A 22,398-nucleotide genomic window follows, 5' to 3' on the forward strand; every position below is an offset into this window, starting at 1 on the left:
TCCTGGTTCTGCCGTCACACCCACCCACCACATCTAAGGGGTCAAGGAAGCAGCCGGAGTCATGCGGCCCCTTTGCCCCGCGGCTGCCACCCCCGCCCCCCAGGCGGCTGCCAGACAGCTGTCCCAGGCTCTGCTTTGAATTAGAGGTGGCTTGGCCCTTTAAGAGAGGCCTCCCGCCCCCTCGCCCCACGGCCCCTTTGAAGTCGCTGTCACGGAGAGGCTGCCGGTGGCAGATCTGAGAGTTTGTGCCGCCTCGCCTCCCCCAGGCCACGGATCACAGGGCGGAGGGGCAGGGGCAGGTCACATGGCCGCTGGCCCTGCCTGGCCCAAAGCCCTGGTGGCAGTGGGAGCGTGGGGCCCTGCAGGCTGTGAGGGATGGGGACCAGCCGGGCAGCAGCGGCCAGTGCCCTGCAGCTCCTTAGGACTTCAGAGGAGCTGGGTGTGGGGCCCTCACTAATAGCCCCCCTCACAGTGTGAAGGTCCTCGGACCCGGTGGGCACATTGGGGCACCCCTGACCCCTCCATCCCACACCCCTCCCCCCTCAGCTTAGAATGTGGCCATTTGGTGAATGCTGACACTTGGGTGAGCCCATTAGCTGAGGCCGGCCAAAGGCCACATCCAAAAGTGTCCTGCTCCCGAATCCACTGCTGGGCAAGGCCACATGAGGAGTGCAGCGCCAGGGGTGCCAGGCGTGGGCACTCTGCCTAATGACCAGTGGGGTCTGAGGCTGGGATCAGAGAAACCCAGGTGGTCCTCTGCCCACCACTGGAGGAGGCTTGGGGAACATCCAGGACTCAGCCCCCTTTGGCTTGGGGCCCCTCACTCCTGGGTGAAGGGGTTCCGACCCCCATGTGCTTGGAGTCCTAGGGTGGGGCTGTGGTCCTTTCCACCAGGGTTCCCGAGGCTGCCCACACCAGGCCTGCAAAGGGCCACCTGGTTCCCGGGAGCCAGAGCTGGGGTCAGGGAGGGCAGCTCTCCTTGGAGCAGTGGGCTGGCCTGGTGGCCCTGCTCCCCATCTACCTCTACAGGCTGGGTCCCGCAATGACCGTGGCCTCGCCCAGCTCTTCCTGCCCTGGTACACTCCTCACAAGAGTTTTGCTCATAAGGTCCCTGGGATGGAAGGGGTTCCTTCTGACATGGGGGACTGGGAGGGGGCTTTGGGAGCCCAGACTGTGATTGCATCCTCTAGCCTTGAGGCTCCCCGTGAGAACTGGGGTTGACCTCTCAGGTCTAGGGTGGAGAGCCCCACCTCGGAAAAAGCCGCTGGGAGAGAGCGGTGGTTGTCTTGCTTCCTGCCCACTTGGGCCTCAGAGGTTAGCAGTCAGGACGCAAGGATGTCCAGGTGGCTGTGTGGGGTGGGCAGCCGAGGCCAGCCGGCAGCAGCTGGGCCCCAGACAGCAGGTAGCAGCTGGAGGCAGAACAGCCCATGCTGGGAAGCCCTGGACTGCGGGCCCTCAGGGGCCCTGGAGGGAAAGTGGCCAGTAGCACGAAGCAACCATGTCCAGCAAAGGCTCTAGTCAGGTCAGCGTTCTGAGGGCCACTGACCCCCTGTCCACTATGCCCTCCTCCCTCTCCCTCAGCATCACTAACCAGGCAGGAACTTGCCCCAGCACAGACCCTAACTCTAGTTTCTGAAACTCTCCCTCTCTGAGTTTTTTTCCCAGAGAAGCAGGCGCATTTCCTCCCCGGGGCGGGGGGGCCTGTGGACTGGCCCCTGGACCCTCATCCCGCATCTGGAATGCCCCTGCTAGGGGGGCAACCCCCTTCTAGGCTCTTGGTTTCCCCGGCTCCCTTGCAGCTAGGCTTGGCACGTGATCTGAGCTCAGTTGGGGAGGCGCCCCTAGTCCAGCATCTGTGGTGCCTATGTCTGTGGCGGGGGCTCCCAAGGACCAGTGCAGCAGGGCAATGGAATGCTGATCCTGCCCCTTGTCCCCAGCCTGTGTCTCTGCCCTCCCAGAGATTCTGCCAGCCTCCTTGTGCCTGGGACCCCAGCCCACCTGAGTCCCTGAGGGATCACCAATCCCTATCTTAGCACCTGGTACCTGGGACCTTGGCCCACCTGAGTCCCTGAGGGATCACCAGTCCCTATCTTAGCACCTGGTACCTGGGACCTCGGCCCACCTGAGTCCCTGAGGGATCACCAGTCCCTGTCTCAGCACCTGGTACCTGGGACCTCGGCCCACCTGAGTCCCTGAAGGATCACCAGTCCCTGTCTCAGCACCTGGTACCTGGGACCTCGGCCCACCTGAGTCCCTGAAGGATCACCAGTCCCTATCTCAGCACCTGGTACCTGGAACCTCGGCCCACCTGGATCCTCGAGGGATCACCAGCACTTACCTCAACACCAGGTACTTGAGGCAGCAGTCCACCCAGGTTCCTGAGGAATCGTTGACACCTTAGCACCTAGTACCTGGGAACTTGGCCCACCTGGGTCCCCTAGGGGGTCACTGGCACCTATTCAGCACCTGGTACCCAGGGCAGCAGCCCACCTGGGTTCACAAGGGTTGTTGGCATCCACCATGCCCAGAGTAATCTCAGCGTGTTGCTCACCACAAGCTCACTGTGTGCCATGCCAAGCGCAGCCCTCTGTCCGTGCTGCCTCGTCTGATGCTCCCAATGACCCTGTGAGGCAGGGACTGTTCTTGTGCCCATTTTATAGAGCAGGAGCCTGAAGCTGGGAGACCCAGCACAGCCCAGTGAGAGGCAGAGCGAGGACCCTCACACAGAGAGCAGGCATCCAGCCATGGCCACACCCCCTGATGGACAAGTTCAGCAGACATTTGTCTAACGAAGAGATGGGGCACTAAACCCCCTAAACCCCCACATCACAGGAGGCTTCCAGAGCAGGACCATCACAAGCCATGCCCAGTGCATACAATGGCAAGAGCACTCCATTCACTTGGCCTCACTGTCCCCCACCACCGGGTGGCCTGTCCCCAGCCTGCCGTCCCTGATCAGTCTTACCCATTGAAGTTGAGCCCAGGTACACCTTTACCACACATCAGAGCTGCAGAGGCCCGCTGACCTCAGCGCTGGCAGCCTGAATCCAAGGGCCTGGAGCCCTAAAGTTAACAGAGCTGAGATCTGCACCCAGCTCTGCTCATTCCGAAGTCCACATCTGCTGTCCGGACCTCCATTGTTGGCCAGCTCAAAGCCACTCTTAGGACGGCCAGAGGGAGTAGCTTTGAGCAGTCTGATCTCTGGCATCCCCCCAGCACCTTGTGCCCACCCTCCTTGGAAATCCTACCAGATCTTGGGAGCTGAAATCCCTCGGTGGGGGCTCTGCACCTCCAGTGCAGATGGTGGAGCTGGCCCCAGAGGTCAGGAGGGTCATGGGGGAGCAGAGGGCAGAGCCAGCCTGTCTGGGTCAAGAGTAGGATGCTAGTGAGAGCAGCCAAGGAGCCCCGGGGCCCTGTCCCCTAGCACAGGGCTGCGGCCTCATCTGCCCAGTGGGTGGGGTTTTGCAGGAGAGGAGAGTGGGGGAGGTAGAACCCCGAAGGGCAGGGAAGTTCTGGGAAAGGAGGGTCCAGCCCTGTTTTGCTTGTGTTATTGATGTTGAATAAACCAAAACACAAACTCCTTTTGGTTCAGTGTGCAGGTTAAATGCCTTACAGTGAGCCCTGGAACTGTGTGTGGGACTGCTGTTCTGAAATTCCGCTGGCAACCGCGCTGCCCTTTGCTGTGCCCCGTGCTGAGCACTTTCACACATCAGTTCCTGTGATCAGTGCAATGGCCTGCTAATGGGACTACGGTCACTGCCCCACTTGAAACAAGAGGAAACGGAGGCACTGGAGAGGTCAATGGCCTGGCCCAAGATCGCCAGCCAGGATGTGGCTCAAAGCCAGATGGCAGGAAGCAGAACCCCACACAGCTGTGCCATGTAGTGGGGAGTAGTGTTCACTTACTCGGGACTCAGGACAGCAAGCTCTTAGAGCACAGAGTCCCTGGGTGGTGTCAACAGGGAACGCACTTAGTTGCTGACGGAAAGGTTGGAGATTTGAGTCCACCGAGAGGCACCTCAGAAGAAAGGCCTGGCAATCTGCTTCCAAAAAAATAAGCCATTGAAACCTTACAGAGCACACTTCTACTTTAACACACGTGGGGTCACCATGCGCAGGAAATGACTTGATGGCAACTGGTTTGGAAGGCAGAAGGCACTTGGGGCAGTTCTCACCCAATGTGAAATCTGCCTAAAACATCCTGTACAGGCAGTCAGCTTTCACGCAGGGGCCAAGACTGTGAGGGGCACACCAGGAAACCGGACTGTGCTGGAAGCTATTGTCTCTGGCCAGTCCCAAGCAAGGTTTTGAGCTGACTACCAATGAAGGGACAGCAGCTAGGCACCAACCCCAGCTCTGTTGGTGTCTCTGAGTCTCACGACCACTGGCCAGAAGGACAGGGCCTATTGTGAAGATTTGGGGTTACAGCCTCCCTCCACCTTGGCTGAGGATCCCAGCCCAGGCAGACTCCAGGCACCTAATCTGTTGTTAGGCTTTGCTGTATATGTTAAAGTGCCTTCACCCCTCAAGTCCTTACTGGGACACCCTTAGAGCTGCTTCGTCTCTCCCTGGTCCTGCCAGGGCCTGGCTGGAGCGGCCTGGTGTATAGGAGGAGGGTGGTGTTGAGATCTCCTCCTTCTGGCTCATTCAGCCTGGGGCCTGGCAGGAGAGGTGGCCCACGATGGCAAGGATGGTCCAGGACAGCGAGAAGGGTGGTCCAGTGCAACTCTGGCAGGAGACAGAGCAGATCAGAGAGTTCCTCACTGCTGCCATCACCCCACACTTCCAGCCACCCATCTGCCAGTCTCCCCGCCCCAGGAGGTACCACAGGTGCAGGCAGAGCCACTTGTAGGGAAGCAGCCTCCTGACCACCTGAATTAGGAGAGGCTCCAAAAACCCCTGTCCCCCCTACTCCCTGCCCCAAAGGCGAGGCCTCTTTCCTGTCTCTGCAATAGGTGCAAGGACCGCTGCCCACCCCATACTCATAAAAGAGAAGATAAATGAGGAAAGGTCCAGGTAGGGGTAGGGCACCTCACCGGCAAAGGGTGAATAAATGTTTTGCTTTCTACCCCCTGTACCCCCCAGGACCCGGTAGGAAGCTTCCAGAGCAAACAGTTGCCCACGTGGATTTCTGAGGAGGAAGCCGTTCTGTCCCCAGTGACCCCAGCTCAGGGTGGGGAGAGGAGGCGCTCAAAGGCCAGGCGATGGGGTTAGAAAGCGCTACGTTCTGCGGAGGTCATCAAGCGGAGACCAAGCCAGCAGCTTCTTCGCTCCCCACCCCTCCCCCACCCCCAGCGACGGCCACACCACGAAGTTCTTGGGGGTCGCACGCAGGGCCGGCCCAGGACGCAACCCCACGGCCCGCCGACCTCGGTAAGCGGCGGCGTCCCTCTATCCTCCGAAGCCGCCCCAGAATCTGCCCATCCCGGAGCGGGCCAGGGAAACTCCCCCACGGCGCCAGCCAGGGCGCCCGGTCCCTCCCGCGGGTGGCCGAGGGCGCCGGGGCTCGCGCCGCACCTGTCCGCTCCTCCAGAGGCCCTGGCGCCGCTGCTGCCGGCCCCTCGGCGCGGAGCCCTGTGTCCGCCGCCGCTTTGATCCCGGGGGCCCTGCTGGATAAAAGTCCCGGGCGGCTCCGCGCCAGCGCCAGAGGGGAAGCGCAGCCGAGCCGGGCGCACCAGCCGGGCGGCGCAGGCCGACGACGCAGGAGCCGGCGCGGGGCCAGCCGCGGTGAGCGCGGGCTCCCGGGCGCGGGGACGTTTGGGGCGGAGGAAACGGGCCCGGGTCCGAGGCCCCGCTGGCTGCTCGGGGCAGCGATCAGGCCCGGGCCGTGGGGGAGGCCGGGCGGCTCCAGGTGAGCGCGGCGCCTGGCCCCCCGCCCGTCGGGCCCGGCCCGCGGCGCTGTCGCGGACTCTCCCCGGGCGGGAAAGCCCTGCTCGCCGCCGGCCCGAGCGGGACCGGGGGCGGCGGCGCCGGCTGGCTGCGGGCACGGAGCCGCCGGGCCGCGCTGCCCCCCACCAGCCGGCCGGGAGCGCCTCCGGCGGCCGCGGCGGGGTAGTCCCAGCCCCTCCGGCAGCTTGCGGTTTGGGAGGAAGAGGCGACGCAGCCGCCAAGAAAGCAGCGACGCGGCCCCCTCCCCCTCGCCGCGCCCGGCGGCGGCGGCACTTCTAAGGCGCGGGCACTCGGGCCGCCGCGGCTCGCGAACCCGCCCAGCCCGGCCCCCGGCGTTCATTGGCGCGGCCCGAGCCGGCGCGCCCAGACCCTGTGCTGCCCTCCCGCGGGGCCGAGCGAGCTGCCTGGGCTGAGCGGCGCCGGCCCGAGCCTCGACGCCCAGCGCGCCGCCCCTCAAGCCGCCGGTTCTCTGCAGGTGGCCGCGGACCGGAGCGGCGCGGCCATGGGCAGAGGGGTACGCCTGCTGCTGCTGCTAAGCCTGCTGCACTGGGGCGGCGGCGAGGGCAGGAAGACCTGGCGGCGCCGAGGACAGCAGCCGCCCCCTCCGCCCCCGCCCCCGCCCCCGCTGCGAGCCGAGGCGGCGCAGGCGGCTGGACAGCCGGTGGAGAGCTTCCCGCTGGACTTCACGGCCGTGGAGGGCAACATGGACAGCTTCATGGCGCAGGTCAAGAGCCTGGCGCAGTCCCTGTACCCCTGCTCTGCGCAGCAGCTCAATGAGGACCTGCGTCTGCACCTCCTGCTCAACACGTCGGTTACCTGCAACGACGGCAGCCCGGCGGGGTAAGAGCTCGCCCGTCCGCCCGCGCCCCTGCCGGTTCCTACGGTGCCGCACTGCACCCTCCAGCCCTCACGTCCTCGCAGGGGCACGCGGGGCTTTGAGCAGGACCCTCCCTACGGGCAGTTCTGCACCCACTCCCCGCCTCCAGGGGAAAGAGCTCCCATCTAACGCCCAGCGGTGCTGGGGGGCGGCTAGTTGATGCCCTGCGCGGGGATAGGACAGCGCTTGCAGGCCTCGGCCCTGGCCAGTCGGGACATTGACCCCTCGGCCACCCGTGTCAGCCCCTCTGCGCGTGTCCTTTGGTTCCTGGGCGGGGAAACGCCGTTCGCCAGTGGCCCCGCTTCAGCAGGAGGAGGTGACACGGGGGTGGGGAAGCCCTGTTTTCCCCCTGACCCCCGCCGCCTGCTCCCTGTCCCGGGAAGAGGGCAGGACCGCCAGTGATCCCAGAGCCAGCTCCTTTGGCAGGGGCAGGTAGGACCAAAGGAGGCGGTGCAGCATTAACCCACCCCGCCCACTCACCCCAAGCCCCAAGGTACACGCAGAAAGGATGCCAGGCTTCGGGGTGGATGAGGCATGGGCGCCCAGGCCCTCCGCGGGTGGACGACAGCCCAAGGAGCGGGCCATTAGGTCGGCCTCGATGGCACTGCTGCAACGCCCGTTTCGCGCCCCCTTGGCGCACCCCATTGCTCCCCGAGCCGCATTGCCCCACGCACACACCTCTAGCGAGGGTGCCCCTGAGCGCCTCCGAAGACCCGGAGCCCAATCCAGGCCCCCCGACGGCCGGGCACGCCAAAGTTACCGCGGGTTCCGCGCCGGGCGGGCCGTGGGGATTTTCCACGGACCACACGGCCCCTCGCAGCCTTTCCCGCCCCACGAGCGCCACCTCCCGGAACCCGCAGGGACCGGCCGCCGGCGCTCGCCCGGCTTGTTCTCTCCGCGTGGGCTGGCCGCTGGCGCCCCCTTGCGGCCTTGGCGCCCACCCGCCGGGCGACAGGTGGAATAACGCTTTCCTCCCCGGAGCGGGGCGCGGGCTGGGGGCGCTGCGATCCCGGCCCTGCAGCCCTGTCCGACCGCCCGCCCGCCCGCCCTCCCTCGCAGCTACTACCTGAAGGAGTCCAAGGGCAGCCGGCGGTGGCTGCTCTTCCTGGAAGGTGCGTCCCTGAGACAGGCGGCGGGGCGGGCGCGGGTCCCCGGCGCGGCCCCCCAGGCAGGGTCCTGAGCGTGGTGGCTTTGCGCGCAGGCGGCTGGTACTGCTTTAACCGGGAGAACTGCGACTCCCGCTACGACACCATGCGGCGCCTCATGAGCTCCAAGGACTGGCCGCGCACTCGCACAGGTGAGCAGGGCGCAGACGCCGCCGCGCGCCGCCGAGGAGGCCCCTCCTGGAGGGGAGAGGGCAGCAGCGTCCTGGGCCCACATTTGGGAGTCCTCGAAGAAGTCCCCCAGTTGGAGCCCCCACCTGCGCTTCCCGGCCGGCCTTGGCTGTTCTCGGCACTTCCTATAAAGTCAGGAGACTCTCGCCTTCACCCTCTCATTTTTGTTCCGCTAACTTTGGGGGGCCGATAGCGGCTGCTCTGCTCGCGGATCCCTGGGTCGAAGCGGCCGGCGGGGTCGGGGGTCATGTCAGATATCACTGGCATTTGCCCTCGGGTGCCCCCTGGGGTAACTCAGCCTGTACGTGCCCCCATCTCCCACTTCCCCAGTCACCGGGCTCAGGCTGGCACCACGGCCACCCTCTGTTGGGACCAGGTGGAGTCCCCACTTTCCCCCATTTCGCTCCGTAGTCCTCAGCCCTGCACACCGTCTCCCGCCGGAAAGACTCACCCCCTCTGTCCCCCCCACCTCAGGCACAGGTATCCTATCCTCGCAGCCGGAGGAAAATCCGCACTGGTGGAACGCGAACATGGTGTAAGAGGGGTGCGAGGGGCGCTTGGGTGGGGGGTTCTGCTGGGAGACTGTCCTACCTGTGGGGGTAGTCCTCCTACCTGGGCCGCAGTTTTTCCTGGGGCGGTCCTTCCTGGGGGGTGGTCCTTCCTGGGGGGCGGTCCTTGGGGGGGGTGGTCCTTCCTAGGGGGTGGCCCTGGGGGGGCGGTCCTTCCTGGGGGCGGTCCTTCCTGGGGGCGGCCCTTCCTAGGGGGTGGTCCTTGGGGGCGGTCCTTCCTGGGGGTGGTCCTTCCTGACGCTTCTACCTGTTGCAGGTTCATTCCCTACTGCTCCAGTGATGTCTGGAGCGGGACGTCCTCCAAGTCTGAGAAGAGTGAGTCCTGTGCCCTCTCTCACTCTCTCTCTTTGCCTGGATTTTGGAAAAGACGGGGCAGGGAGGGTGCGGTTTGTTTCATTCTCAAACTCCTGTGGTGGGGCCACCAGGGCACCTGCGTGTCCATTGCGAACCTCACCCTGTAGGTGTCCTTATTCTTGGGGTGTTCCCTGGGGAGGGAGCCCCTGTATGGCCTCATGCACCCGACCCACCTCCCTCTAGTATACCCTGGCTGTAGCCAGACCACCCCCCTCACATCAACCTGGGGGTGGGAGGCCTTGCTCTCTGTCCAGGCCCCAGGGACCCACTCTAGCCCCCCTTTCCTCCATGCAGATGAGTATGCCTTTATGGGTGCCCTCATCATCCGGGAGGTGGTGCAAGAGCTCCTAGCCAAAGGGCTGAGTGGGGCCAGGGTGTTGCTGCTGGCGGGGAGCAGGTGAGCCCGGCGGGGAGCAGGTGAGCCTGGTGGGGAGCAGGTGAGCCTGGCGGGGAGCAGGTGAGCCTGGTGGAGGGGGAGGGGAGGGTGTGTATGGGAGGCGTCCGGAACGGGAGCTGGGCTGTGTAGGAGATAGGAATGGGGCGGTTGGGGCCAAGCTCAGAACTGGGCAGGCCCGTTGTAATGAATCCCGGAGGCTTCAGCCTTGCCAAGCCTGGGCAGTTGGCTTGGAGGGCCAGGGTGGGTGAGCTAACAGGCGTTGTTAGGGTGTCTTAGAGGTTTGGGCCCAGAGAGAAACAGGGGCTCCGAGTGGTCTGTGCTGGAAGAGCAGCACTGCTAAGTTCTGTGGTGGTTGGATGGGAGGGAAGGTGTGGGCTGCCTTCACCTGAGCGTTGGCTGGGTGGTGAGCTGTGGATTGAGGTGCCTTCTCCTGGGCCCTGGAGCCTGGTAAGGCAGGGACCACATCTATTCAGAACCACCTCCCCCCAGGCATGTGGGGGAGCACTCAGGAGAAGTCTGAGGAGTGGACGAAAGGGCCTGAGGCCACACAGTTCCTTTTCAGATAAGGAAACTGAAGTAGAGAGGAAGAAACGAGAGAGGAAAAGGGGAGTGTCTGGAGAACCTTTCTGCTCACAGGCTTGCAGTAAACCTTGTCTGCCTGTGATTGGGATCCCTGCCCGTCGTCGGGGTGCTGGCTTGGGGTGTGGGCCCGGGGGAGCCCCTCCCTGCCACCTGGCCTCACCGTGGGCCTTCCACACAGTGCCGGTGGCACAGGTGTGCTGTTGAATGTGGATCGCGTGGCTGAGCAGCTGGAGGAGCTGGGCTACCCGGCCATCCAGGTACGAGGCCTGGCTGACTCGGGCTGGTTCCTGGACAACAAGCAGTACCGCCGTACAGACTGCGTCGATACTGTCACCTGTGCCCCAACTGAGGCCATCCGCCGAGGCATCAGGTACCCATCCCCGCCTGGCTCAGGCCCCAGGCACGCCGCCGGGGACCCTGCGGGGTTTGTGTGCTCCAGTGCAAAGAGCAGAGTCCAGAATGGTAGAGCCTGTGGTGGCAGAGCTGCTGGGGTCCCAGCATAGCCTGACCCCTGCATGTTGCCCCAGGTACTGGAAAGGGATGGTCCCTGAGCGCTGCCGGCGCCAGTTCAAGGAGGGTGAGGAGTGGAACTGCTTCTTCGGATACAAAGTCTACCCAACCCTGCGCCGTGAGTGGGGGGCCTGGGGGCCCAGGGCAATATAAGTGAGGGGCTGGGGGGCATGGGCAGTGAATGGGGGGTCAGGGGCGTGCAGGGCAGCAGCAGGATGTCAATACTTTGACTTCTCTGCCTCTCCTAAGAACTCAGCAGCCAAGCCTACAGATCCTTGCCTGGGTCCAGTCAGGCAGCTGAGGATAGGGGGACCTGGATCCTGTACCAGGGAAGAGGCCAGATCTGCACCTGAGTGACCAACTTGGCCCAGTTTGCTCAGGACTCTCCCAGCATTAGCACTGCGAATCCACGTATTTTGGGAGACTGCTTGGCCCTTGCAGACCAGGACTGTTGGTCACCCTGTAGTCAGGAGTGCACTTTAGAACAGGCAGTCTGGGCCAGACTTCTGGTGCTGCCGTCTCTGCCATGGGCCCCTGGGCCTGATCCTCCCTAGCCCTTGACTCTGGGAGGTGGGGAGGTCCCATGTGGTGATACAGGGGCCGAGGCTCAGTAAATGGGGTGTCATCACCACCTTTGGTCACAGCCAAGTCCCCGAGAGTCGGGCCAAGGCTGGGCAAAGGGGGGTCCTCATGAGGGGTTTAACAAGGGTAATTGGTTAAGGTGGGGCCTTGTAGCGGGAGGTTTTAGAGGAGGAGGAGGGTGCTCACTGGCGGGGTGGCGGTGGCACCCCACGGGGAGGAGCTGGCTGAGCCGTGCCCCCCCAGGCCCAGTGTTCGTGGTGCAGTGGCTGTTTGATGAGGCGCAACTCACCGTGGACAACGTGCACCTCACTGGGCAGCCGGTGCAGGAGGGCCAGTGGCTGTACATCCAGAACCTGGGCCGCCAGCTGCGGGACACGCTCAAGGATGTGGTGTGAGTGTAGGCAACCCCAGCCCAGCCCTTACAGATGCACAATTAGTGCCCCGGTTTAAAAATCAAGGCCCAGATATGCCAGCCTATATGAAGCCTAGGACAGCCTCCATCATGGTCAGTAGGCCCTCAGAGCAGAAGGAGCACGGGCGGGCCCAGAGTCGGACCCCTAGAGCTGAGCAAGGGAGGCGGGAACATCACCAGGCAGAGGCCAGGCTTGGGGAGGGCCTGGAGCTGGTATGCCTGTGGGCACAGGTGAGGAAGGGGCTGGGGGCAGGAAGGGGCTGGGGTGTGGTGCTCACGCTGCGACTCCCCCCAGGGCCAGCTTTGCCCCCGCCTGCCTCTCGCATGAGATCATCATCCGCAGGTCTGTCTGCCGGCCCTGTTCCTCCGACACCCACAGCCACCCCTGCACCCCACCCACCTGCTCACCTCTTCCTGCCCCCCTCTCTAGTGGGCAGTGCTGCCCCAGCCTGGGTGGCTCCCGTGTGACCCCGCCTGGGTCTCTGCCCGCAGCCACTGGACGGACGTCCAGGTGAAAGGCACCTCACTGCCCCGCGCACTGCACTGCTGGGACAGGAGCCTCCACGACAGTCACAAGGCCAGCCGGGCACCCCTGAAGGGCTGTCCAGTCCACCTGGTGGACAGCTGCCCCTGGCCCCACTGCAACCCCTCATGCCCCACCATCCGGGACCAGTTCACGGGCCAGGAGATGAACGTGGCCCAGTTCCTTATGCACATGGGCTTCGACGTGCAGACCGTGGCCCAGCAGCAGGGCCTGGAGCCCAGTAAGCTGCTGGGGATGTTGAGCAATGGGAGCTAGGGGTCCCTGGCACACCACCCCACCCGCGAGGCCCTCTGCCTCTCCAGGACACAGGGCCCCAGCTGCTTCCCTGCCCCCTCCCACTGCCTTCAGGTAGCCTGCATTGGCCCAGCTGTGGCCTGGTGACCCTCCTGGCCCATCGCCTCCCCCCAGCCTCTAGCCTGCAGTGGAGGGGGAGCCAGAAGCACTGGATTCCTCCGCCCCCTCAGCCCAGGAGGCCCCTCCCAGCCTGCCCCAGCCTCTCTTACCTTTTTGTATTATTTTATAAAGTAACTTTTTTTATTACTTTAATTTTTAAAAAAGGAAAATAAGCAAGAAATATATGATGAATGATATTGTTTTGTAAAATATTTTTTTTAAATAATAATAAAAAAAGACAACCAAAGAACTTCACTGTGCCTATGTGTTTATTTGAACGGGGGTTCTGACCACTCTCCCCCTCCCCCCTCCCCCCACCTGCAGAGTGGCAGGGAGAAGGGGAGGGACCCAGGGGACCCCTGACTTGAAACCGGACCACTTCGTGGAAGCACAGACCCTGCAGGGGCTGGTGCTCAGTGGGACACCATCCAGACCCTCCTGAGGAGGCCCATTCTGCCTATCCACTCAGCAAATAATGGACCCTGGCCCCACAAGGGCCAGCCAGAGCTCGGTGCCACAATTTTTTTTTTTTTAAATTGTGCTTTAACTGAAAGTTTACAAATCAAGTCAGTCTCTTATACAAAAATTTATATACACCTTGCTATGTTTTTTTTTTTTTTTTTTTGCTATGTACTCCTAGTTGCTCTCCCCCTAATGAGGCAGCACACTGCTTCCCCCCACTCTCTCTTTTCGTGTCAATTCGGCCAGCTTCTGACCCCCTCTGCCCTCTCATCTCCTCTCCAGACAGGAGCTGTTCACATAGTCTCATGTGTCTACTTGATCCAAGAAGCTCACTCCTCACCAGTATCATTTTCTATCTTATAGTCTAGTCCAATCCCTGTCTGAAGAGTTGGCTTTGGAAATGGTTCTGGTCTTCGGCTAAACAGAAGGTCTGGGGACCATGACCTCTGGGGTCCTTCTAGTCTCAGTCAGACCATTAAGTCTGGTCTTTTTACAAGAATTTGAGATCTGCATCCCACTGTTCTGTTCCCTCAGGGATTCTCTGTTGTGTTCCCTGGGCACCACTTTCTAACAGATGTCCACAGCTGACGCTTCGTTTTAATTGAGGTGGAGCTCACATAACATGCCATTAACCACGTAAAAGTGAATAGTTCAGTGGCGTCTTAGTTATCTAGTGCTGCTGTAACAAATACCACAAGTGGGTGGCTTTAATGAGCAGAAGTTTATTTTCTCACAGTTCAGAGGCTAGAAGTCCGAATTCAGGGTGCCAGCTCTAGGGAAAGGCTTTCTCCGTTGGCTCTGGGGAAGGTCCTTGTTCCTTGGCTCCTTGGTGATCTTCCTATGGTTTGGCATCTGTCTTCTCACATATCTGCTTCTTCTCTTCCTTGCTTAACCTGCTTCCTTTGTATCTCAAAAGAGGTTGACTCAAAGTACACCCTACACTAATACTGCCTCATTAACATAACAAAGAAAACCCGTTTCCAAATGGGATTGTAACCACAGGTGTGGGATTAGGATTTACAGCCCATATTTTGGGGCCACAATTCAATCCATAGCAGGTGGCAGCCAGCACATTCGCTATTTAGGGCACCCGCTGCCTCTCCTTTTAAAACTTTCTCATCATCCCAGAAAGACACCTTGTACTTGGCTAACATTTCCTAAAAGTTTTCATTTTATTTATTTCACCAGGTTCACATGGTTCAAAATTCAAAAGACCCAGAAGGGTGTGATGAAAAATATCCCCTCTTGCCCAGCCCTAAGCCGGCTAGTTCCTCTCCCTAGAGCATCAAACATTGCCATCTCACAGATCTTTCCAGAAGCATTCTACACATCACCCAGGAAGTACACACATATGCACACCCGTGTTTCTGCTTACATGTGTGGCTTCACACCCTGCTCTCTGCTTCCTTCCTTACTTAATGCCATGTCCAGGAGGGCCTTCCAGGCGCACAGGGAGCTGCCTTTGGCACGGCGGCACGGCGGCACGGCGGCACGGTGGCACGGCGGCCCGGCCCCCCCGGAGGGGGTTGGTTGCTTACAGGGTCACCAAGTACAAAGGTGCCTGGAGTGTGACTAGCCTGGTTTCTGCATCATTTTGCCTGCGGGCAGGCATGTCTGTGGGGAAAATGGCCACCAGTGGGCTCATTGGGCCAGAGATCTGGTGCACCTGGATGTCTATTGAAGATGGGTGGGCCTCAGGTGGGTGGGCCTCAGGAGCATTTGCATTCAGGCCTGCACCAAACATTTCACGCGCACCCAGGAAAGCGGTCAGAGAAGGGTGACCACAGGCTAGAGATGAAAGACGAGGTCTCCAGGGGCAGCTACTGGTCCCTAGGGAGGAGCCTCCACCTCTCGCTTCCCAGGAGGGCTACAGATGGGACTCCCCTCATGGGCCGTGGGCTTGGAGGGGGAGAGGAGGCTGAGGGGCACACGAGGACTCAGCAGTAACCCTGCCTGGGATCCCTGGCTGGAAGGGAAGGCCTGACACGCCAAAGTCAGGGCCAGGCGGGAGGTGCTGCTTAGAGACCAAGCCCTCTCTGTGCAGAGAAGGTGGCAGGTTGCCACGGTGACATCAGCACAATTATCTAGAGCGACTGCTCGGTCTGGGGCAGGCCAGGTGGATCAAGGGTGGCTCTGGGGCCCACAAACGTGACACTTGTGGGCCAGGCCCGATGGGGGTCTCACCCTTCTCTCCCTATGTCTGCGGAGGCATTCAGCATGTGGAGAGAGAGGCCAGCTCTCTTGGGCCTGGCCGACTCGATGGCAACAGGTTTTTGGTATATAGCCATGGAGTTTTAGTGGTGCAAATGGTTAACATGCTCAAGAGCTGACTGAAAGGTTGGAGGTTCAAGTCCACCCAGAAGTGCCTCGGAAGAAAGCCCTGGCAATCTACTCCAAAAGCTCAGCATCGAAAGCGGTTTGGAGCAATTTCTGCCCCCGTGGGGTTGCCGTGGGGTGGGGTCGACGTGACAGCTGCTGTTTTTATAGTCTTATCTGAGAGTGAGTGCCTGCAGACGGAAGGTTCCGGGTGGCCATGTCTCCTGTGCTAACTCTCCACTTCACTCCACGGCGTGGTATTACGGCCAGCCCAGCAGGGGCACTTCCCGTGGCACAGGTGTGCCCTAATTCACTAGCCAGTCCCCTCTTGACTTTAGGTTCTTTCCAACTGAATTCACCTAAAAAAAAAAAAAATTTTTTTTTTTCTTTTCTGTTTCCACACGGTGAGAAGGTGTTAACCTCTAAAACCTGGGTTTTTGCAGGTTGGGAGAAATTAGCAAATGCTTGAGAAGACACAGTGGCCCCGCAGTAGAGCAGTCAAGGGCTGGTTGTCTGGAATTTGGAGCTGTCCTACCTTGGGTGCCGTATTCAGTTCCCAGGCTGCCCCTCCCTCCGCAAGCTGCTTGAACCACAGAGCAGCCCGGTTTCCGCTTCTGTGGTCTGGGCAGAAGCAGGCAGTGAGGACAGGCGCTGGCCACAGAGGGCTGCTAGGGTGGTGGAAGAGCAAAGACAGTTGATTTTATCTGGATCAGTCCTGAGACTCCACCTCCTAAGGACTCACTGTTAGAGCAGAACCAGGCAGTAGCTTAGCAAGGGCACACAAGCAGACCACAGGCTGGCCTGTCACGAGCAGGTCACCTCTGAGCCTCTCGTCTTTGGCCTCCTCAGAAAAAAACCAAACCCGTTGACCTCGAGTTGATTCCAACTCAGCGAACCGATAGGACAGAATAGAACTGTCTCATAGGGTTCCCAGGCTGTAAATCTTTACGGAAGCAGACCGCCACATCCTTCCCCTGTGGAGCAGCTGCAGAGTTTGAACCACCAAGCGCTTCACCATTGTGCACGAGGCCTCCTCAGACACCTGATTTTCTCGTTTTCACACGTGAAAACGTGGTGGGCTGACACCGCCCCCCCATGCCACCAGGCAGCAAGGAGCTGGGAGCCTAGTGATGCGGGGGGTGGGGAGGTGGGGAGCACTGGGCACAGCAGACCCACAAGTGGGGCAGGAAAACTGCTCCCAAGAGCGGGCACTGAGGCGTGGCTCGTCCCAGTTGTCTGTGGTCACCAAGTAGGAGGTGCAGGAGTCAGCTTCCTTCCACCCCCGCCCTCCTTGATCCCTCATCCTGGTCCTGAGCACCCACTGCAGACCTGGGGAGCTGAACTCCAGAAGCCTGGACACAAGAAGCAAGAAGCACAGACCCTCCTGAAGTGTGAAAACAGCACTGCCCAGGGGACTGCGCTCCCGCCTGTGAGGGGCACCTCTGCTGGAAATGGATGATGGGGGGGAGTGCTGGAGCAGTCCCCTTGAAGGCCACCTCCCAGGCTGCGGTGCTCGGACATCGCCCCCCAAAGTACGAGACGTGACAGCAAACGCTAACTCGTACCCGATGTTAAGTGAACCACTGGGGAAATATCAGAAGCAAGCATCTCAAATTGGATGAGCCACTGATTGTCTTTTACCAGGGTCCTTGTGTTCCCGGAGATAGGTGCTCAGCTGGGGGAGGAGGCCGGGGACACGCCAGGGAGGAGTCTGGGCCACCCCTGAGGCCAGACAGTGGGAACTCCCATGCTCTGGATGCATAGCACCAGCTGCTTCCATGGCTCCTACAAGGTTTTCCTGCCCAATGTGTTAAGCCAGACACAGCCTTCAGAATGCAGACGTGTAGGGATGGACAGTCTACATGGCCACTGGCCAGGCGTTCCAGACTCAGGGCTCGGACAAGAAGCCCCAGAATAAAAGACACCACCGACGTGCCGCCAGGGCTAGGCAGGGTCCCCAGCCAAATCCTGGTAAAATTTTAAAAGCTAGAGAATGAATTTTGGGGACAGTTGGGAATATTGAATAGGCTTGAACATTAAGGAATCACTGTTAATTTCACCGTTTTGAGACTCTGGAAAGAAATAGCCTGGTTTTGGGGAGATGCTTGCTGAGGTATTCGGGGGGAAGTGTTACCACAGCAGCAAGATAAATGATAAACAAAATATTTATAACCAACAACCAAAACCCACTGCCCTTGAGTCAATTCTGCCTCATAGCAGCGCCATAGGATGAGTAGACTGCCCCATAAGGCTTCCAAGGCTGTAATCTTTATGGGAGCAGACTGCCATATCTTCTTCCCAATATATTTATAAATCAACATATATTTTAAATATGTATTGAAATATATATTGTATTTATATAATAAAATAGGTTTCTATGTAAATAACACATATTTACCCATAACCATTGCTGTCAAGTTGATTCTGACTCACAGTGACCCTATAGGACCGAGTAGAACTGCCCCATAGAGTTTCCAAGGAGCACCTGGTGGATTTTTTGGTTAGCAGCTGTAGCTCTTAGCTGCTACGCCACCAGGGTTTCCAATACATATTTATATATAAAAAATGTATAGAAAAATAGATGTAAATAACATATGAATAAGTATACATATATGAATGTATGAAATATGTAAAACATCAATTATATGCAAACAAAATATGTAAATATAACAAATAAATATTTATATAATGTTTATTATATATACATATACCTAGAAATAGTATATAAATATATGCAAGTTTTTTTAAGTTATACATAATAAATAAATTATATATATTAAAAACCCCAGTGCATATAAACACTATCTAAATGTATAAATACAATATATAAATGAAGAAATTGAAGATTTTTACCAACTTCTGCAGTCTGAAATTGATCAAACATACATTATCCATTGATAATTACTGGTGATTTGAAATGTGAAAGTTAGGAACAAAGAAGGATCTGCAGTAGGAAAATACAGCTTTGGTGATACAAACAACACTGGAGATCCCATGACAGAATTTTTTTTTTTTTTCTAAATGACTTCTTCATTGCAAATACATTTTTGCAACAACATAAGCCTCAAATATACACACGGACCTCACTGGATGGAAAACACAGGAATCAAATTGACTACATCTGTGGAAAGAGACAGTGGAAAAGCTCAATATCATCAGTCAGAACACGGTCAGGGGTCCACTGCAGAACAGAAGACTAATTGCTCATATGTAAGTTGAAGTTGATGCTGAATAAAATTAAAACAAGTCCATGAGAACCAAAACACGACCTTGAGTGTATCCTACCTGAATGTGAATCTTTTCCCACCATTTCAAAAATAGATTTGACACCTTGAACACTAATGACGAAAGACCAGACAAGTTGTGGGATGACATCAAGGATATCATACATAAAGAAAGCAAAAGGTCCTTAAAAAGACAGAAAAGAAAGAAAAGGTCAGAATGGATGTCAGAAGAGATACTGAAACTTGCTTTTGAACGTCAAGTAACAAAAGTGAAGGGAAGAAATGATGAAGTAAAAGAGCTGAACAGAAAACTTCAAAGGGCCGCGTGAGAAGACAAAGTAAAGTATTATAATGAAATGTGCAAAGGCCTGGAGACAGAAAACCAGAAGGGAAGAATATGCTTGGCATTTCTCAAACTGAAAGAACGGAAAAAAAAAAAATTCAAGCCTCAAGTTGCAATTTTGAAGAGTTCTACAGACAAAATATTGAATGATGCAGGAAGCATCAAAAGAAGATGGAAGGAATAGAGTTACTGTATCAAAAAGAATTGGCGGATGTTCAACCATTTCAGGAGGTAGCATATGATCAAGAACTGACGGTATTGAAGGAAGAAGTTCAAACTGCACTGAAGTCATTGGCGAAAATAAGACCCCGGGAACTGATGGAATACCAATTGATATGTTTCAACAAATGGATGCAGCTCTGGAGGTGCTCACTCATCTATTCCAAGAAATTTGGAAGACAGCTACCTGGCCAATCGACTAGAAGAGATCCATATTTGTACCATTCCAAAGAAAAGTGATCCAACCGAATGCAGAAATTATCCAACGATATCATTAATATTACATGCAAGTAAAATTTTGCTGAATATAATTAAAAAACAGTTACAGCAGTACTTTGACAGGGAACTACGAGAAAGTCAAGTCAGTTTCAGAAGAGGACATGAAACGAGAATATAACTGCTGATGTCAGATGGTTCTTGGTTGAAAGCAGAGAATATCAGAAAGATGTTTATGTGTTTTATTGACTATGCAAAAACATTTGACTGTGTGGATCATAACAAATTATGGATAAAATTGAAAAGAATGGGAATTCCAAAACATTTATACTGTTATATTAAAGTATGTATACACATATAATACACAAATATAAAAATTATATAATATATAATAAAAGAAAAATTGCCATGTGGTCAATTCCAACTCACAGTGACCCTGTAGGAAGGAGTAGAACTGACCAGTAGCGTTTCCAAGGCTGTAATCTTTACAGAAGCAGACTGCCACATCTTTCACCTGCAGAGCAGCTGGTGGGTTCGGACCACTCACCTTTCGGTTCACGGTGGAGCACTTTAACCACTGTGCCACCAGACCTTCTTTCATATAATATAAAAGTCAATAAAACTATATGTAAGTATATATTATACAAGTAAATATAAAAATCATATAATACATAAATAAATAATACGTATTACATAAAAACCACAACCAAAATCATTGATGTCAAGTGGATTCCGATTCATAGCAACCCTATTGCGTGGAGTAGAACTGTCTCATAGGGTTATCAAGGAGTGGCTAGTGGATTCAAACTGCCCACCTTATGGTTAGCAGCCAATCTCTTAACCACTGCACCACTACGGCTCCATATAGTACATATAAGTTATATACACAAATAATATGTTAATATATTAAATAAATCCATAAATTACATACAAATATATCAATAAAATATAATCAATAAATATGCAAAATATATAAATTATATATATTTTTAAAAGCTGCCGTCTAGTTGATTCCAACTCATAGCAACCCTATAGGACAGAGTAGAACTCCCTAACAGGGTTTCCAAGGAGCGGCTGATGGATCCGAACTGCTGACTTCTTGGTTAGCAGCCAAGCTCTTAACCACTGTGCCACCACGGCTCCATATATATAATACATAAGTAAACAAATTAATATATAAACAATTATATACAAATTATATATAAGTTAATACATACAAATTTATATATGCAATTTATATATTAATACATAAACATAAAATTGTAAATAATATATAAATATATGCATATACATAACACACAAATAAATACATAAAAATTATTTATAAATTATAAATAAATATATAAACCAGAAGCCAAACCCGTTGCTGTTGTGTCAATTCCGACTCATATCCACCCTACAGGACAGAGTAGAACTGCCCCATAGGGTTTCGAACTGCTGGTTCAGAACATAATAAATATAAATTATACACGATTTATATATAAAAACAATATATAAGTAAATACACAAATTTTATACCTATTACAAAGATATATAAATATATTAATAAAAATACAAATTACATATGGCACTGGGTATATAAATACAAGGAGCCTCAATGGTTAAGATGCTCAGCTGCTAACCAAAAGACGGGCTGCTAACCAAAAGGTTGGCAGTTCAAACTCACCAGCCACCCCTCGGAAACCCCATGAGGCAGTTCTACTCTACCCTATAGGATTGCTATGAGTTGGAATTGACTTGATGGCAATAGGTTTGGTTTCTCTTTTTTTTTGGTTTGGAGGCACAATGGTTAAGTGTTTGGGTGCTAGCGTAAAGGTTGGTGGTTCAAACTCACCAGAGACTCCAAGGGAGAAAGACCTGGCCTAGAAAAACCTAGGGGACAGGTCTACTCTGTCCTGCAGGGTAGCTATGAGTCAGAATTGATTTGAAGGCCCACAACAACAACACGTAAATATAAATACATATGTAATATATAGACTGTATTATTTATAAATATATATAAGCACATAAGAATAGAAAATAGAGAATATGAATGCAGGTGAATTAGTAAAAAATATAATAAATATATAAACAAAATACAAATAGAATATATAAACATGTAAATTATGTGTATAAATATAAATGTGTACAAATTATATATCATAGACACAAATTATACAAACGTAAATGTACATAAATTATATATAATATATAAATGAATATTCAAAACTTATAAATCAATAGAATAAACAGCTGAAATGCTACTTAGTGATCACTGAATCCAGAAGACGGCCGTGCAGGTGTTCATCTCACTGTTTCCACCTTTCCTGCGGACCTGAGAATGTTCAGCCTCAGAAGTGGGAAACACGTAGAGGCTGTGCCCTTCCTGTAGCAGAGCCTGAATCTGAGCCGCGCGGTGGCAGGCGGTTTTTCTGCATCTTTTCCTGCGTTGACCAAGCCTGAGCAGGTACCATTACTCTTATTAACAGAAAACAAATAAAAAAAACCATTTTAAAAGCCTTTCACATTCTAGTAATATTTTCTCCTAAAAAGAAGTGTGAGTTAAGTTTTTTCTAGGTAGTTCCAGATCTAGGAGAGAGACGAGCTCCACAGTGCCCCCTCCACCAAATAATCAGCAACTTCAAACAGCCCCCCGAGGGTCAGGTGGGTCCCCGCGATTGTGAGAAGAGTCCCATCTTTCCAGGTGGGGCAAGGGGTCTCCATGGCCTCCCCCTTCCCTGTCCCCTCCCCATCAACCCAGGGACAAAGACAACAGGTTCTGAAGGGAGCAGGACAAAGGCAGAGCAACCCTGCGTGCTGGGCTCAGGGTGACCACCAGGACCCCACCCCACTCTCTCTGCCCCTCCCCCCCATTCAGTGGTAGATGCAGGCTCTGGAGGACCAGGCGGTGGCCTCCAGTGGCCCAGGGGTTAATGGCTCTGGCAGGGGCTCGCTGGGGTGGAGGGGTCAGATGTCCCTCTGGGATGGGGGTAGGCACGCCGGCTGGGCTATTCTGGGGCTCTGATCTCCACCACCTATTTATAGCGCCGGGGGCCAGCCCTCCCCAAACAGGCAGCCCTGCCGCAGTGTCACTGGCGTTCCCGGCTGCTGCCATCCACTGCCGCTGCAGGGGACGGAGGGGCTGCGTCTTGGCAGGGATCCTGTGGCCGCTGGGCGCTGTGTGAGGTGTTGGTCG

General features: G+C 55.7%; 1 protein-coding gene across 1 annotated transcript; it reads left to right on the forward strand.

The window, feature by feature from the left end:
• Positions 1 to 6,360: 6,360 nt before the first annotated feature.
• NOTUM (notum, palmitoleoyl-protein carboxylesterase) lies at positions 6,361 to 12,737 on the forward strand. The gene is made up of 11 exons (XM_064270509.1): positions 6,361 to 6,729; positions 7,826 to 7,878; positions 7,968 to 8,063; positions 8,575 to 8,635; positions 8,926 to 8,984; positions 9,318 to 9,420; positions 10,181 to 10,372; positions 10,530 to 10,630; positions 11,338 to 11,485; positions 11,802 to 11,849; positions 11,999 to 12,737. Exons 1-11 carry the CDS (start codon positions 6,392 to 6,394, stop codon positions 12,303 to 12,305), a joined length of 1,506 nt encoding a protein of 501 aa, XP_064126579.1. The 5' UTR covers positions 6,361 to 6,391; the 3' UTR covers positions 12,306 to 12,737.
• Positions 12,738 to 22,398: the final 9,661 nt, after the last annotated feature.

This window comes from Loxodonta africana, chromosome 18 (assembly GCF_030014295.1).
Source record: "Loxodonta africana isolate mLoxAfr1 chromosome 18, mLoxAfr1.hap2, whole genome shotgun sequence".
Lineage (NCBI taxonomy): Eukaryota > Metazoa > Chordata > Mammalia > Proboscidea > Elephantidae > Loxodonta > Loxodonta africana.